This window comes from Prunus persica, chromosome G1 (assembly GCF_000346465.2).
Source record: "Prunus persica cultivar Lovell chromosome G1, Prunus_persica_NCBIv2, whole genome shotgun sequence".
NCBI classification, from domain to species: Eukaryota; Viridiplantae; Streptophyta; class Magnoliopsida; order Rosales; family Rosaceae; genus Prunus; species Prunus persica.
In genome coordinates, this window is record NC_034009.1 from 44,937,326 (window position 1) to 44,952,920 (window position 15,595).

A 15,595-nucleotide genomic window follows, 5' to 3' on the forward strand; every position below is an offset into this window, starting at 1 on the left:
CATTCTCAATTTTTAGCTAAATTCTGAGTTATTTTTCTCAATTCAAACGGAGAGTAATTATCTTTTTTTTATTTATAAATACAAGTGATATTGGGAGACAGAGAATTGAACCTAAAACTGCGCATGTATGAGTAAATGCTCCTAATCACTCAAGCTACTAGCCCCTTATCACACAACTTATCTTTAATTTTTCTATTTATCGTACTAAACTTTCATTATAAGGTGTCGTGCTTTAGTTTTTAATTTTTTCATATCTTGGCTAATTGGCCTACTCCACATTTACACCTTGCTTTTAGTTTTAAATTTAAGTATATATTTTTATATTGAAGATTCAATAAATAATACGTAGCATATGCACAATTCAACTTTTATTCATGCTTGGATGATGAATTGGCACTACGTGAACTAAAAATTTATAAAATATGGGTTAATTCTGTTTGCCAAGGCAATGAGTCCACCCGCTTATTAAACCCCAATCATTCAATGTGTTAGTGTCAAAGATGAGCAATGTGGAAAGGCATATAGCTTGACAAAAATTGACGACCCACAATTTTCAGATTGGGGAAAGGAAAATGAAAAAAAGTCACACCTTTGTCAAGACATATAAAAAGAATGACAATGGCAAAAATAAAGAACCACCAAAAAGGCTCACTCTTAAAGAATGAAGATATGTTAAATATTTTTTTTTACGATAAGGATGCTGAAGAAATCTTTGACGAACTTTTTGCTTGCAAGGCCATTACCCTGCCATAAAAAAGGCGTCCTGCTGAGGCCGACAAGACATAAAACAATAATTATTGTCCGTAGTCACTCATACACTCAGGCCATAACAAATATGATTCAGGTGAAACTCACTCCCACCGCATGAAACCTGTGGGTTTTAATGTCGACAATGAGGTCACAATGGTACATGCATATCCAGATATGCCACGGTCTGGGGGCAAGGGTATCCATAATGGAGCAAGGATAGTTAATTAACCCTTGCAACGCCGAAATCTGCCCCGTGAGGAAGAAAATTTGACCCCTGCAAACTAGTGAATGGCTAGGCAATTCATGTCTAGCACCTGTTTTTAGAAATGTCCCAAAAGGCGTAGGCAACTTCAGCGTTGATTGAGATTTTTTTAAGCTTGATGGCGCTTCTGCCATTTGTATCTCAACAATCCCTAACTTTTTTAAGGCTTAGGTTTGTGTCACTCAATCTCACCATAATTAGATGCACCCAATTGAAGAAGACGATGACGTGTTGAAAAGTGCATGCTGCCAAAGAACCCAAAAAAAAAAAAAAAAAAAAAAACTGATAGCCCAACCCAACAATTAGATTTTAAAAAAACCCAACCCAACCCAACATGAAGAAACTAAATTTAACATTTTTTTCTGATATTTTCAATAAATATTTATTATTGAGATTTGAATGGCAAAATTACTTTCTGAAAGAAAGAAAAACTTTTAATAAAAATGATTTACAAAGACAAATGATAATGATTATGATAAGAATGAAAGTGAACAAATAATCTACTTTCTTATAATAAAAAGATAATCCACTTACACATATTAATAAACCCATCTAAAACCTAGATTATAAATTATCTTCTTGCTCACTTTTAGACACAAATTAATTATATTATGTTGTTTTTGGGTAATGAATAAGCAGCTAATTATTTAGTTAGAATGACTTTTTTCTAATTGTCATCTATTTATATTGTTGGGTAATGAATAAGTAGCTATTTATACAAATCATCTATTTATCTTGTTTCATGAAAAAATAATAATTGTCATCTATATAAAGAATTCATCCAATTATGGGGAAATTTGCTCATCATGTGAATGAACAAAAAAAATCAAATTACAACACTAAATGCTAGCATTAGTCCTTCATTTGTACGAGTCTCTTTTCTCCAAAATGTTTGTTGACATTTTACAAGTTGATCCCTAGAAGTAAAATTCATGGATCTGCCACTATTTGGAGGTCCACAAATTCTCACTCTTCATGAGCTTATGACTGCACCAAGTTTAAAGGTATGGGAAGATTCATTTGTCGACGAATCCGCTGAAAGGTGAAACACATTTCTTAAAAGAGCCAAGCACATGGCCAAACACTTCCCACCTAATCACATATCTTTTTCTTGTTTCGATGTTCAGATTTGAGGCATGTCATCCTTAAAAAATAGAAGAATGAAGAAGTGGGCGCAAATGAAAGTTTAGGTCCCACAAGAGGATGACTATGAACAGCTCACAAGGGTCTCTCACACACTCATTAAGTTTTTACCAGCTGAGTTCTTTGCAAGTGAATTCGTAGTTGGGGAAGAAGTCATTCAATGCAACGTGGTCTCTGTAGAGAAATACGAGGATGACACATATATTGATGAGATTACCTTCCGTTTTTGTTAATGCATCTCATCTACAAATAAAACACAACAAAAGGAGAAAGATAAGTCCTCTAAAACCTCGAGGAAGTCAAAGTCAAAAGAGATCCATGTCTCCCCCCAGAAAAATAATGTTGCAGTGGAAGCTCCAGTCTCCACATCAAAGGCAACAGCCCCTAAACCTGATCATGGTAAAGCAAATGCGTCATCACAATCACATATGGTTAAGTATGATATATTGGCTCATCTTAAGCTTATATATGGTCCTCTAAGTATCTATTATGCTTTACAAATGTTAAGAAAGCTTAGGAAAGTACTTGTAATGGCATTGATGTGCCCCAACCTATATAAGTCATATCCCAAGTCAACAAAGATTTGCGCATCATGCATGCTAGCAATCACTTTTGATGAAGATGACTTTTTTCTTGGGTCCAAGTTTCATAACCAACCACTCTACAACATTATCTTCTCACTTATAGAGTTATCCAAGGTTGATTCGCTTTGCCTGACGAAGAAGTATTCACAACAGAAACCTGCACATGGTAGTTGTATTTTGATGGGGTAGCAAGAAGAAAATGAGCATGGGCTTGTTTAGTGTTTTTTACGCAATCAGGGGCTTAATCCCACATTCATTCTCTATTGTAACTTTATGCTCAAATAACATGGCGGAGTATGAAGCATTCATCATTAGCCTTGAAATTGATCTCGAGATGCATGTCGATTGTTTACGAGCATATGCTCTGTAGGCATAGAAGCGAAAGACGATAGGAGATAATCTAGTCGTCCTTTGAAGCTAAAGCTCCCATTGCCCTTCAGGTTCCCTAAGTCATTAGCTGAAGAAGTCCCGTCAATGGATAAGAGCAGGTAAAGCCACAAGCAAGCTTTATCTAAATATGCTAACTCCTAGCTTTTGTTCCTAGCCATTATTGCCTCCAGGGAAAGACCTATAGTCACATAAGCGAAAGATTCTTCCTCTCATCTAGTGGAACGGGGCCTTCACCTGTTATTATTCTTGAATAGACTGATTTCGGAGGGAATGCTTCAGAGCTAAGAATAATTTGTAAGGGATCGGGCAAATGAAACATTACTTCTTTGGGATCGGAGATCACCTTGTTACCCCTCCTTGATCGGTCGGAAAGGAGACTTGGACCGCTACTTACTTAGAATGAAGGAAATGAGGGAGACTGAAAAACACTTAATTGTCAGACAGTTGGATGATCAATACGCAGTCAGAAATGCCACTCTTGTCTCATACCATTGTATGGTTTTTTTTTCTTTTGGCAAGCCCTAAAAATGCTTATAAAAGACAGAGATACCTTAGGAAACACCTTGGTTACCTTCACCAACAAAAATAGCAACAGCTTACAGATGAATTCTTAGTGCTTACAAGTAGAATCTTAGCTTGGCATGAGAGGCTTGTGGCATGGGAGCAAAATTATCATGAGTTTAGCAGTAAAGAGAGAATTAAGTGTTCCTAGGGGAAATATGAGGTATTAAGATAGGAGAGAAAGGATTTTGCGGAGAGGTTTGGTTGAGCATGAGGAAAAAGAGAGAAAATAGTGGCTTGAGTGTTTTTCCGGCAACTTGACAGAGACTCTGTCAAGTGTTAGAACAGCTTGCCAAGAGGGGGGGAAAATGATGGGCTAATCACGAAATTGCTGGATTTCGGGAGTAAGAGAGGAAACTTGCTCTCTGATGTGGTTTATGCTTGTTGGGTGGAAGATGCCTCTTTTATAGCTGCTGGAAGCTGACATTTCCAAGAAACCCTAATGGTTTCTATCCCATTTTGCCAAGTCTTTCCATTCTTTTCTCCCATCATCCCGTCAATCATCATATTTTGGTGAAATCTACTCTGCTCCTTTGCACAAAATCAGGGATTTTGGTCCCTTTCCCGCAGCTGCCCTAGTGAAGAATTCATATTTCCAGTCATCCCCATTCCTATCTTTTCTTCCCTCTTTCATGGTCAGATCTGATGAAGGAAAGAAATGGGTATACATGCTGGTTCGAAGGATGATTCCCACTTTGCGCCCCAACATCCCATGGTTCGCTGGGTGTTTTGTGCTTAAAACTTGTTCCTTCCCATGTGCTGGAGCCTCCGAGTAGCTTTTCAGACTTTCCTTCGTGGCTTTGTTCTTCAGCCAAGTGCTGGAGCTTTGCAACTCTTTTATTGTAATTGTATGGGCCAAGTTGATTTATTGAGTAAGTGGGCTATTTTTATCAAGCGTTGGCTTTTTTGGTTGAGTCAATAGACTATTTTGGTTGGGATATTTTCTCTTTTGTGCTCACCCATATGTTTGGGCCTAAGAAATGGGCTTGAGTTCCGAGGCTCCCAAGCAACCCGGAACCTCCATTTCTCGGCCCATCAATGGGCCTCATGAAAATTTATTACCATCAATACCACAACCCACTCAAGCAAGCCCCGGCATTTGAGTGGCTTGGGCCCACTAAGGCTTGTAGCATGGTTGGGCGTGAAACAATAATTTCCTGCTTGGCGTGGCATGTTGCTTGGCACGCTCTAATTTTATTGTCCTTAGAAAGGGACACGGTGCTTATTTTAGCATGTGCTTGTATTTTATAACCTTACTCAAGTTCCTGGCATGACAAATTATTTATTTAGCATGGCACGTGGGCTGTGACTTGTATATGACTGGTCTTCATGTACTCTAATATGTGACTTTTCTTAATAAATTATCTTATTTGGGTCAGAATTTATTTGGGCCCAACCATGGACTTTTTTGGGCCTCACAACCATTAAAGAGCAAAATATATTATGTCACAATTCTAAGATATTCGTTCAGTCACATCCCAAGGTCAGAGAATGATAAAGCTAATGCATTGGCTGATTTGGCTACATAATTAACATTACGTGACGAAATGGATTTACAAATCATCATTGGGGAACATCATTTACTACAACTAATAATAGAGAGAATCGAAGAGGCTACTGATTAAAATGTCATTAGCGCTTCTGAATGTGAGGAAGATCCAAATGATCTCGATTGAAGCAAGACTATGATTGAGTATCTCCAACATGGCAAGTTGCGAAGTCACTCAAAGAAAAAAGTTGAAGGTAGGTGCAGAGCAATCCGATTTATTTACTTAAATGACACCGTCATAATCTCGTGTTTCTTCTTTTTAGTCTAACCCATTTAAAAAATGTAACTGTAAATATATAAGGAGGTTAAAAGGCTTGTGGCTTCCAAATTCTCTCAGTTATTATCCAATTTTGAAGTAAAAGGTAACCTAATTTCAAAAGTAAGGATTCCAAATTGAGTATAGTAAAGACAAAACACTATGAGTTTTGCTATTATAGGAAAATAGAGCTTTCTTAGATATCCACGTAGTTATATCAATAAGAAAACTTTTAGGCTTGTTTGAAGTATTTTTGAGCACCATCATTGTAATCGTTCACATTTTATATCACAAACAGCTTTGTTCATGAGAGTTTTCGTTTGAGCACCATCCAATCCACCATTGTCTCTTATTTTCGGTTTGTTGTAATTTATAATTCGAGGACTTGAGAGATCATATTGACAACCAACTTCTCTCCATCGAACACGTCATTCACACAAGCACTCCCTCGACCAACTTCAAACGACACCAACAACTCTGTCACTAAATTTAAGAAACAAAATGTGCGAAATTCTATAATGATGGTGCCATATATGGACCTCTCATGTAGACCTTCATATTAGGCATATGATCATTTCTTTAAACTTAAGTGAAGTTACTATTAAGATAAATCATGTGACTAATATGAAGATCCATATCTATGGTCCATATATGGCACCCTATATGGATGACAATTTTCCCAGTGAGTAAGGGTCTTAGGAGGGATTTGACCATAATGGGCAGGGTATGAAGGACAAAAAACAAGTATGGAGATAGGTAAGGGGAATTTTTTAGGTATGATGTTCGGGGAGGGGCGGGGATGGTATTTTAATCCCCAACCCAAACCCTCCCTATTTAGAATATATATATTAATGTTTTTGATGAGGTATATATATATTATAGTATATATAAATATGCTATTAAAGTGATTGTACCGACTAAGTTTTATATTTTATATTTTATATTATTATATTATATATTTATATAATTTATACAAATCTTAAACCACACTACTTATTTATTTAGTTAACTTCCAATACATATATAAACATTCTGATACGGTCTTATAAGTATATATTATATATATATATATATTCATTATCTTGCTTTAGTAATTTTTTTTTCCTTTCAACAAAGTAGTTATATATTGGGTTTTTTTTGGGTAATTGGGTAGGTCAGGAAACCCATTCCCCAACGAAGGTGTGGATGGGGAATCCCTTATATGGATATTGCGAGTATGAAAGCAAGGATGGGGGAAAAAAACGTAACAAGGATAGGGATGGGAATAGCATAGCCACCTCCGATTCGACCCATTGCCATCCTACTCTGACCATAAAACGACTCAACCCTTACCATAGAACGACTCAACAAAAGGTAATTACAGTCAATCAAGAATTATAGAGTGAGGGCCTAATATATGACCCTATTTCTTAACTGTTGGATCAAATTGGTTAGTCTGAACCAACAATTAAGTAATATAGCATCACCTAAAGGTCATATATTAGGCCCTCACTGTAGAATTACTCTACAGTCAATAGGCCTTAAGCAACGCATAATGGGCCAAGCCCATTAATTAAACTGCAATTTGTTTTGTCGTGTGTGTAACCCAACGACCCAAGTTCGGATATCTTGTCGCGGTCGACCTGTTCTTTCTTGTGATTTTTTCTTTCTTTCTTTTAAAAGTTTCCCTTTTTTCTTTCTTTTTAATTTTCCGGAGTGGGTTTTGGGTTTAGGTTGCTTGTCTCATACTTGTGCTGGAAATGTGGTATAACTAGTGAGATTACGCGGAAAGGAATTAGCATCCCAGAAAGTGAAGCTGCAAAGGTAAAAGTGAAGCCACTGACAGAGTGATAAGCCATTAAAAAGTTGTTCGAGTCCAAACAAAGATTCCCACTACGAACGACTTTGTTTGTTTGGTCTGCGTTCTCAGCCTCAGGTCTTATCTATAAAATCATCATCTCTCTGCGACTTCGGTGTTTGGTGTGTCAGCTGATTCTTGCAAGGTGTTTGATCAAGCTGATTCTTGCAAATCTTATCTCCTCAATTGGGCACTTTCAAATTTCGATCTTGCATTGAGGATTTTTGTTTTGGATAGAAAAAAAAAAACTGAAAATCTTCATTTGTGCAGTAACTATGAGCAGCTGAATCTTAGTCAACACCAAGATATGGAGGTTGTTTTAGAGAAAAAAGACGCTGCTGATTGGGTTTACAGAGGCGAAGGCGCTGCCAATCTTGTTATCGGTTACAGCGGATCCGCCCCCGCTTTTGTATGTTTCATACTTTGTTTATTTGTTTCCAATAAACACACCACCTGAGCTTCAATTATGCACTTATCTAAAAGTATGTGTTTTTTCTTCCTGAGAAAAAAGAGAGAAGATTTCTTAGGCCCGTTTGATAACCTTTTCAATTTTAGTTTTTAGTTTTCATTTTTTGTGCAGTACAGAGGAAAAAGAGGGGGAATGAAAGTGAGAATGAGAGTGGAGATTAGATTGAGAGAGAAGATGAGAAGGGATGATGGTAGGGAGGAGTAACAAAAGTGAAAACTGAAATCTCTTTGAAATTGTTTTCACTTTTGTAACTCCTCCCCTCTCATCCTCTCTCTCAACCTCATCCTTACTCTCATGTTTGAAGCTTATAATGATTGTACCTTGCTCTATGTAGATTGGGAAAGTAATGCGTCTACAAAAAGCTCCGATTAATGGGTCAAAGTCCATGAACAGTCCCACTGCATTAACCATGCACGAACGTCTTCTGTGGAAAGACACGGAGGACATTGTAGCTACCTCTAACAAAGAACTTGCTTGCCAACTGTTTGTGAAGCACATCATGAGCCCTCTATTGGGTTCCACGCACGTTGATTCTGGGGTATGTAGCTATCTACACTTGTACTTGTATGTATCATTACAAAATAGTTATGGTGGGCTTTAAGGCATTTTTTAGTTGGGTTGTATTTGTACATGGGGTATGTATCTATGTCCCGGTCCAAGACAGTGATTATGGATTTCATATGCCGCGTCACGCTGTAAGCTTTTTCTTATAAGGGGAAGCTACAATAGTGTTGATGGAAATTCTCAGCAATATAGTTATGCATTTGGTTTTCCCGTGAAGTCATGCATGCGATGTGGTAAGATGTACAAAATGGTTTAGTTCTTTAACCTTCAGTTAGAATTTTGGCAGATGCGTGTCCCTGCTTCCAAAGAATTCTTGGAGTCGGTTGAGAAGAACATAATTTGTCAGCGTCCTGCTTCTCGAGTTGACGCTGCCAAAGTTGACACACAATGTGATTCTGTGCTTCTCATGTCTGATCATTCTATTTTTCCTCGTGGTAATTAGTGTCTTTCTGTTACAATTTTAATTGGTGCTGCACTTAAAGATTTAGAACTGTCTGTTCTGCACTTGTCAATAATTTAGTTCGAAAGTCAGATGGCTTGTTTAGTCTAGCCTATGATCCAGGTTTCTTTTTTGCATGCATGTTTTGGTTGCTAACACTTAGCTCTCCCTTTGCCTTTTACTTTTCTAGTAAAAGATATGAGGTAATATCTACACACCTACACTAAAACTCAGAGAAGCAGGGAGAGAAACCTAGAGATAGCAGCATTCTGCTTAGAATCATAGGAAATTTGTATCTTATTAAATGTAGGTGCACATATTTATCTAAATATTGTCTTGTGATAGATATGATCAGAAGTTTTCTTTTATGTTTTGTTTTATTTCTGAGACCTTAGGAAAAAGCTCTGACAGTCCAGAACATAATAAATTAATAATTTGATTGTTACTTTTATTTAAGTGTAAATTTCAAAGAGTGATAGTTTATTCTTCTTTATTCATTTCAGGTACTCAAGAAGTTGAACCCTGTATATCTGTGGAGATAAAGGTGCTTTTCCCTGTTTGTGTTCTTTGTTTCTATTTTATGCTTGTAATGTAAACTTTTTTCTTGTTACCTTCACATGAGTAATACCCTTGAAATATATTTAGTTATTCCTTTTTTCTTTTCAATTGTTTCCAAAAATAGCCAAAATGTGGATTTCTGCCATCTTCAAAGTTCATTGATGAAGGAAGTGCCATTAAACGGAGCATTACTCGTTTTCGGATGCACCAAGCTCTGAAGTTGCATCAAGGAGAGGTGTGCTTTTACTATGTTCTTCTCCTGGTCAAATTATTTACTACCCGGAAATCAGCCAAATGAGTTCTATATGTTCAATGGGAATTCCATCTCATCTAATTCTTAGAACTTCTGCGCACAAATATAAGCAAAGAGAGTCCTATTGTAGTAATACTAAACGTCAATGTTTAATTTTGACTTGGATATGTCTAAACCTGTGTTACAGGTGTCAGAATATAGTGAATATAATCCACTTGATCTGTTCTCTGGATCCAAGGACAGAATGCATAAAGCTATCAGGGATCTCTTCTCAACCCCGCAGAATAACTTCCGTGTATTCTTGAATGGTTCTCAAATATTTGGGGGCTTAGGTGGTGGTGCAGACAGTACCGATTTTGTGACTCGGGGAAAATTTGAAGATGCACTCAAGTGTGTTATTCAGGGAGGTGATGGCTTGCGCACAATGAGTTTTCTACTGCTTGTTGCTGAGACAGTTCATAAATCTGGAGTGTTGGATCGGCTCCTTGAGGTCCAGAAACTTGATAATCTTGACATTGATGGGGCTATCCATGCGTATTATGACATTGTTTCGGAGCCTTGCAGGGTATGTAGAGCATCAGGTAAAGAAAAAATATCACAGAGATATCTTTCATTGCATTCCATCTCTTTGGATGAAAGCTTGAAGATTGTGAAAGATTTTTTGATAGCTGCTACTGCAAAGGACTGCAGTTTGATGATTAGTTTTAGACCAAGGAAAGATGGGAATCCTGGATCTCCATATAATAATTTGTATCTAGATTCAACCAAGCAATTTTTTGATTACAAGGTACAGAGCTTCTTATCATTTCGTTCTGACTGATTTTCATTCTTTACAAATTTTCTTCTCGTAATTTAATACCATTTCTTAACAGCTAGAGCACGTAAATATCTTATTTGAGTTGCATTTTCGTAGGTGAAATCCCCTGTGGGGGAAATCCTTCCTTATGACATCAATATCTTATTTGAGTTTCATTTTCCTAGGTGAATTTCATTGACCTGGATTTGAAACAGTTGAAGAAAATGGAAGAATATTATGAGTTGGACAAAAAAATAGTTAGCTACTACAATCAAATGGTGGAAACTGAGGAAAGACAGAAGAAAAATACAAGCACAATGGCTCTTAAAACTGCAAATTGAGATTTGTTTCTGTGCCATGGAAGATACTTTACTTCAAATTATGAGTAAGTGCAAGTCGGTTGATATATAGTATTTTCTGTAAATTATTGTTGTTAATAGCTGTATTTGTTTGTATACTTCTGGGCTTTTAGCCATTATTTCTTTATTTCCTTTGTTTCTATGAAGTTTTTGATTTGCAAGGTTAGTAATATAAGCAAGTTATTCCCATCCCTCTTCCCCTTCTCTTTCTTTGTGCCAATGATTTATCATATATAAGCTTTATCTTAGTGTTTGCATGTGGGGCTTGGTTGGGGAAGGGCTTTGTTTGTTTTGAAGAATGATGAAATTCTTTTCTTTGTTCTTTTTTCTTTTTTTAATAACTGGTTTGAAATATATCCTGGACTGCCGCTGCATGCATCATCAGTCCATGCATATCTTTCATTTCTAGAATAGATTAAGCTACGGTAATTTTTATACTGCAAGTCTGCAAATGTTCGTGGGCATGTCCTAATTTTGGTTGAACTTACCATTCATTAGGAGGCAAATGCATTCAATTTAGATTGAGTTATGCATATTTACTGCAACTTTCTAATTGTATTAGCATAAACATGGCATGCTGCTTTAGTCCTCACATAGTTTTGTAGAGGCACATAATCAGTGTTTCATGTTGTTAATAAAGCTCATGAGGACTAGAGGGAAGTGGAGAATGTGATAAAAAAGAAAAAAACCGTTGTATAAGATTGAGAAGTTTAATTGGAAATGAGGAGAAACTGATGAAACATAATTTCTGGGCTCTACAGGGAAAGTGATGTATCAACTAACTTCAATGTGATTCCATCAAAAGCCCACATGGCCTATTAATTCAGACAGCTGGATTTTCAAATTGTGGTATTAGTACTAATATAAAGAAAAACAAAGGACCAGGGCATCCATGGTGTTTCCTAACCGATAATGCGTCTGTTTTAGCAACAGTATTTTAGGGAAATTATCTAAGTTTGAACAAGCGATTTCTTGCATAGGCATTAATCTAAATTTCCAGTTTTTCTCATCATAATTCTTTTTGCGCTTTCTTTATGCTTCCTTATGGTTCTTCATATTTTTCAAGTTTTCCATTGCTGGTGCAGATTTATATTTTGATATTCTTTAATAAATTGTCAGGTAAACGTAAGGATCTTACAGTTTTGATTTTCAACAATGGAACCAAACACATTTAGTTTTGAGCAGTAACTTATGACATTTTCCACTTGTCTGAAGTACAAAGTGTGATTTGAGTTTGTTTTGTAACTACATTGCCAAACCATGAACATTCAAAAGAAATGACTTGGAAGAATCAATGAACCTGATGCTGGAACATGTTTCTAGACCAGGTGGTAAGACTAATATGGAAGGTTCTGTGAACTCTGGTTGTTCAGCTTTGATATTTTGATCAGCATATATGTGGAATATAAAGGCCGTGGGTTGGCTACATCATGTGCTGAACAATGAGCTCCTGAGCTGTCTATAGGTCTCTCTCTCTCTCTCTCTCTCTCTCTCTCTCTCTCTCTCTCTCTCTCTGTGTTTGTTTGTGTGGATCTAATTCTGTTAAAGTTGATGATTCAAGTACGGGGAAGAAGGAATTAATACGTTCCCGAAGTGGGTCAAGTTTGCCCTCAACTGATCCCACTAGAGCTGAATTGAGAGAAACTGATTGCCATTACTATATCCCAATACATTGCGTAATGTCAGGTCTTCTTTATTTTCTTGGAGACATCCTGAGCTAAAACCTCATTTGTTGGTTTGTTCAAAATCTTTGTTTTCTTCAGTCAATCAGCATGTTTACTTCTAGTAACATTTGCTATAAGCTGACACACCTGTGTGTACAAACAGGCGAATGGGCAAGCTTGTCATAGTCAGGCAGGCCTGCATCATTTTAACTTTGCTATAAAATGTCTCATTTCTTTCAAGATAAAGAGGATGTGCATTGTAGAAAGGTGTGTTTTAGTCCAGCATGGGATGTGTGTGTGTGCCTGCACATGGTAAATTCTGCATTTATTGCATATCAGAGGTCATAGGTGACCCAATTAACAACCCTTCCGACTGGCATTTCCTTCTAGCCAACTACTGACGCTGTCATTTTGTACTCAACCAGCTTCTTTGCTAAGAATGCCCAAAGTGCCGTGCTGAAAATATAATCAAACTAAATAGAGAGAGAGAGAGAACATTTTATATATAGCATCTTTGGATCTATTCTTTCTTTGTTATTAGCTTGTTCCAGTTTGCTTTCTATCATTATTGCTTTATTATGTTTAAGGTTCCATCTCTCATCTGGTTTTTTCTCTGCTATGTAATTAGTTATTGGCGTAGTACCATTTTCTGTGGAGTCTTTCACCGACACACACTGCAATACTTCAGATGAAATTTATATTTTCTGAGCGCACAAGTACGAAACAAAATCTGATCTTTACTCTTTTCTTCTGTTGCAGTAAACTATAGTGTCAGTGGAACTGCTAAGTTCCAAGTGCAGGAAGAAGTTGATGAAGTTAATAGCAACGGTAGAAGGGATAACTTCGATTGTCCTCGACCCATCAAAAAATACGGTGACAGTAACTGGGGATGCCAATCCAGTAAAGGTTATCAAGAAGGTGAGAAAATTCAGAAAATCTGCTTCAGTCATGAGTATAGGTCCTCCACCTCCCCAGAGTGAGAAGAAGGATGAGAAGAAAGACCTTGTTCCTTTTAACACCAAAGACATGTCAGAGATGGTGCGATGTCTCGTATGTGGTTGTTAAAGATGGTTACAATTATTGTTCCATAATGTATCATCCTGAAACTTGTATGAATAATACCCAGTTGTGTTTGTTTCATGTTAAATTCACTCATTTCTGAGTTAATAACAGAGAAAAATGCAAAAAAAGAGGCTTTGGTTGTCAATGTAAATCTGTCTTTCAGCTGTTCGTGTTATGTGCAATTTTCCAGTCGTATATATTCTGAAGTTTTTGGTCAGTTGGACAACAAATCTTGAGGCATATGGAAATCCATGGCTGGTAATTTTGTCTTCTGTAACTTTAGATGGCTTAGCAAAAGCGACCATATTTCAGCAGCATTTTGCTGCGTACAGTAAATATGATTGTTACCATAGTGTACTAAATATTCATTGTAGTAGCCCCCTTCACAAACATTCAACAAGGTATTTGTCAAGTGGAGCCTGTATTCTAATAAGAATTTATGCTCTCACTCTAATTGATGGATGAATTTAATTGGGTTTGTGTGTGACATTCACTCAGCAAAACACATAATTGTGTGAAGATTTCCTACAAAATGATAATTGGTCTTTGGTATATGGACTGGACATTTCATTAGATGTATACAAATGAAATATACCTGAAATAATAATAATAAAAGGTAATCACCTGTCTTGTTCACAAATCAATGCCATGAGATGAAATGAAAGCTCTTTCCTTCCAAGGTTTGTTTTGGAGGAAAATGACTTTGGAAGATATGGCTACGTCACATTTTAGATTTTGTTCACTTACAGACGTGTAAATGCTAATCAATATAGCCTTTTGTAATAAAATTATTTATTTAAAAAAAAAAACAATAAAGCCTTTTACATTGAAATAAATCTATTTCCTTTATTCACAAACGTAAATTACACATACATCAATTGTATTTGACCTAATTCCATATACACCGCTTAGGGTTGTGCTTTGTTAGTTTGTTTCTCCTTCATGTTTCTTATGTATTCTTTAGAGTCAAACCATTCGGAGGTCCATTAACGATAAGGTCAACCGACCCATGAATGGCCAAGTCGGCCTACTGAATGGCCCAAAAAAGACAAATTCGACCCACTAAATGGCCATTAAATTCAAAAACGAGTCCCTAAAAGCCTACAAGGACCAACATACCCACCAAAAAGGCCACTAGAGGCCCGTACACCACACAAAAACCTAATACATGCCCATAAACGACAAAAAAGGCCCACTACACGAGTCAATAAAAAATAAAATAGGCCCACTGCACGGGTCATAAAAGACAAAATATGCATATTACACGGGCTATAAAAGGCAAAATAGACCACAACACAGGTCATAAACGATAAAATAGGCCCACTAAAGAGTCCATAAACAACAAAATAAGCCCGCTAAAAGGCCAATAAATGACAAAACATGTAACATCTCGTCTTGGATTTTAAATTTATTTTTGAAATTTTAAAAGGAATGGATGGTTTTGCTGTTTTAAAGTGGTTTAGAGGCCACTCTTTGTTGAAGATTGGTTTTGCCATTTTAAAGTGGTTTAGGCTCCATTGCGTGGAAATGGTTCTCATGAGTTCGTAGACACGTACTATGCATAAATCAGAGTCAGAGAGTTACGATCAACAAAAGTGCAATGACACAACCATAAATTTCAGAAAAGTCAGATTTTTTTTTTAAATTAAAAAAAAAACTCACAACAACTTTCTCTCTACTCACCTTTTCTTCTCTCTCATCTCTCCCCAATTCTAACTCCTCTCTTGCAAAACAAGGGCAAACAACACATGAGGAAAATTTCTAACGTCGTTCGATGGCGACATGCAATGAGACTAATCAGGAATTTCTCCTCTCTGACCCACTAACCTTTCTCCAGCACCCCTGGTCCGATTAACCATTGTAATCGTCTGATTTTGGACGGGGAATTTCGAGATTTTTGCACAGTTGATGTTGCCCTTTTCAAAGGCGATTCTGCCAGCTCTGGCCACCTATAGCCATTATTCTTCTTAGAAAAGTTGCGCCTCTCCTCCCTCTACATTTTCCCTAAGTTAGTCGATGTTGTTATTGGCTATTGTCGGCGCCACGAGCTTGAGAAGCTCCCAACAAAACCTTCACGAGTTTGGCTATTTTCAGGCCAA

The 15,595-nt window shown here is 36.9% G+C and overlaps 1 protein-coding gene across 4 annotated transcripts; it reads left to right on the forward strand.

Moving 5' to 3' along the window:
- On the forward strand, positions 7,134 to 13,691 carry LOC18792552 (inositol-pentakisphosphate 2-kinase). 4 transcript variants are annotated; one of them, XR_002269582.1, is made up of 10 exons: positions 7,134 to 7,477; positions 7,603 to 7,741; positions 8,136 to 8,339; positions 8,652 to 8,799; positions 9,308 to 9,348; positions 9,487 to 9,597; positions 9,803 to 10,402; positions 10,597 to 10,796; positions 12,094 to 12,235; positions 13,194 to 13,691. XR_002269582.1 is itself a non-coding variant. In XM_020554212.1 (9 exons), exons 2-8 carry the CDS (start codon positions 7,640 to 7,642, stop codon positions 10,750 to 10,752), a joined length of 1,362 nt encoding a protein of 453 aa, XP_020409801.1. In that variant the 5' UTR covers positions 7,134 to 7,477; positions 7,603 to 7,639; the 3' UTR covers positions 10,753 to 10,796; positions 11,890 to 12,087. The 4 variants fall into 4 exon arrangements, 2 of the variants coding, with proteins under 2 accessions (XP_020409801.1, XP_020409800.1); XR_002269581.1 differs by having other exon boundaries at positions 12,099 to 12,235; XM_020554212.1 differs by lacking the exons at positions 12,094 to 12,235; positions 13,194 to 13,691 and adding an exon at positions 11,890 to 12,087.

Bases quoted from the DNA above. Each gene is read 5' to 3' on its own strand.
- LOC18792552 (XM_020554212.1), top strand. From the start codon at position 7,640: ATGGAGGTTGTTTTAGAGAAAAAAGACGCTGCTGATTGGGTTTACAGA. The intron at 7,742-8,135 runs GTATGTTTCATA...TGCTCTATGTAG, and splicing joins GCGGATCCGCCCCCGCTTTT to ATTGGGAAAGTAATGCGTCT. The intron at 10,403-10,596 runs GTACAGAGCTTC...TCATTTTCCTAG, and splicing joins AGCAATTTTTTGATTACAAG to GTGAATTTCATTGACCTGGA.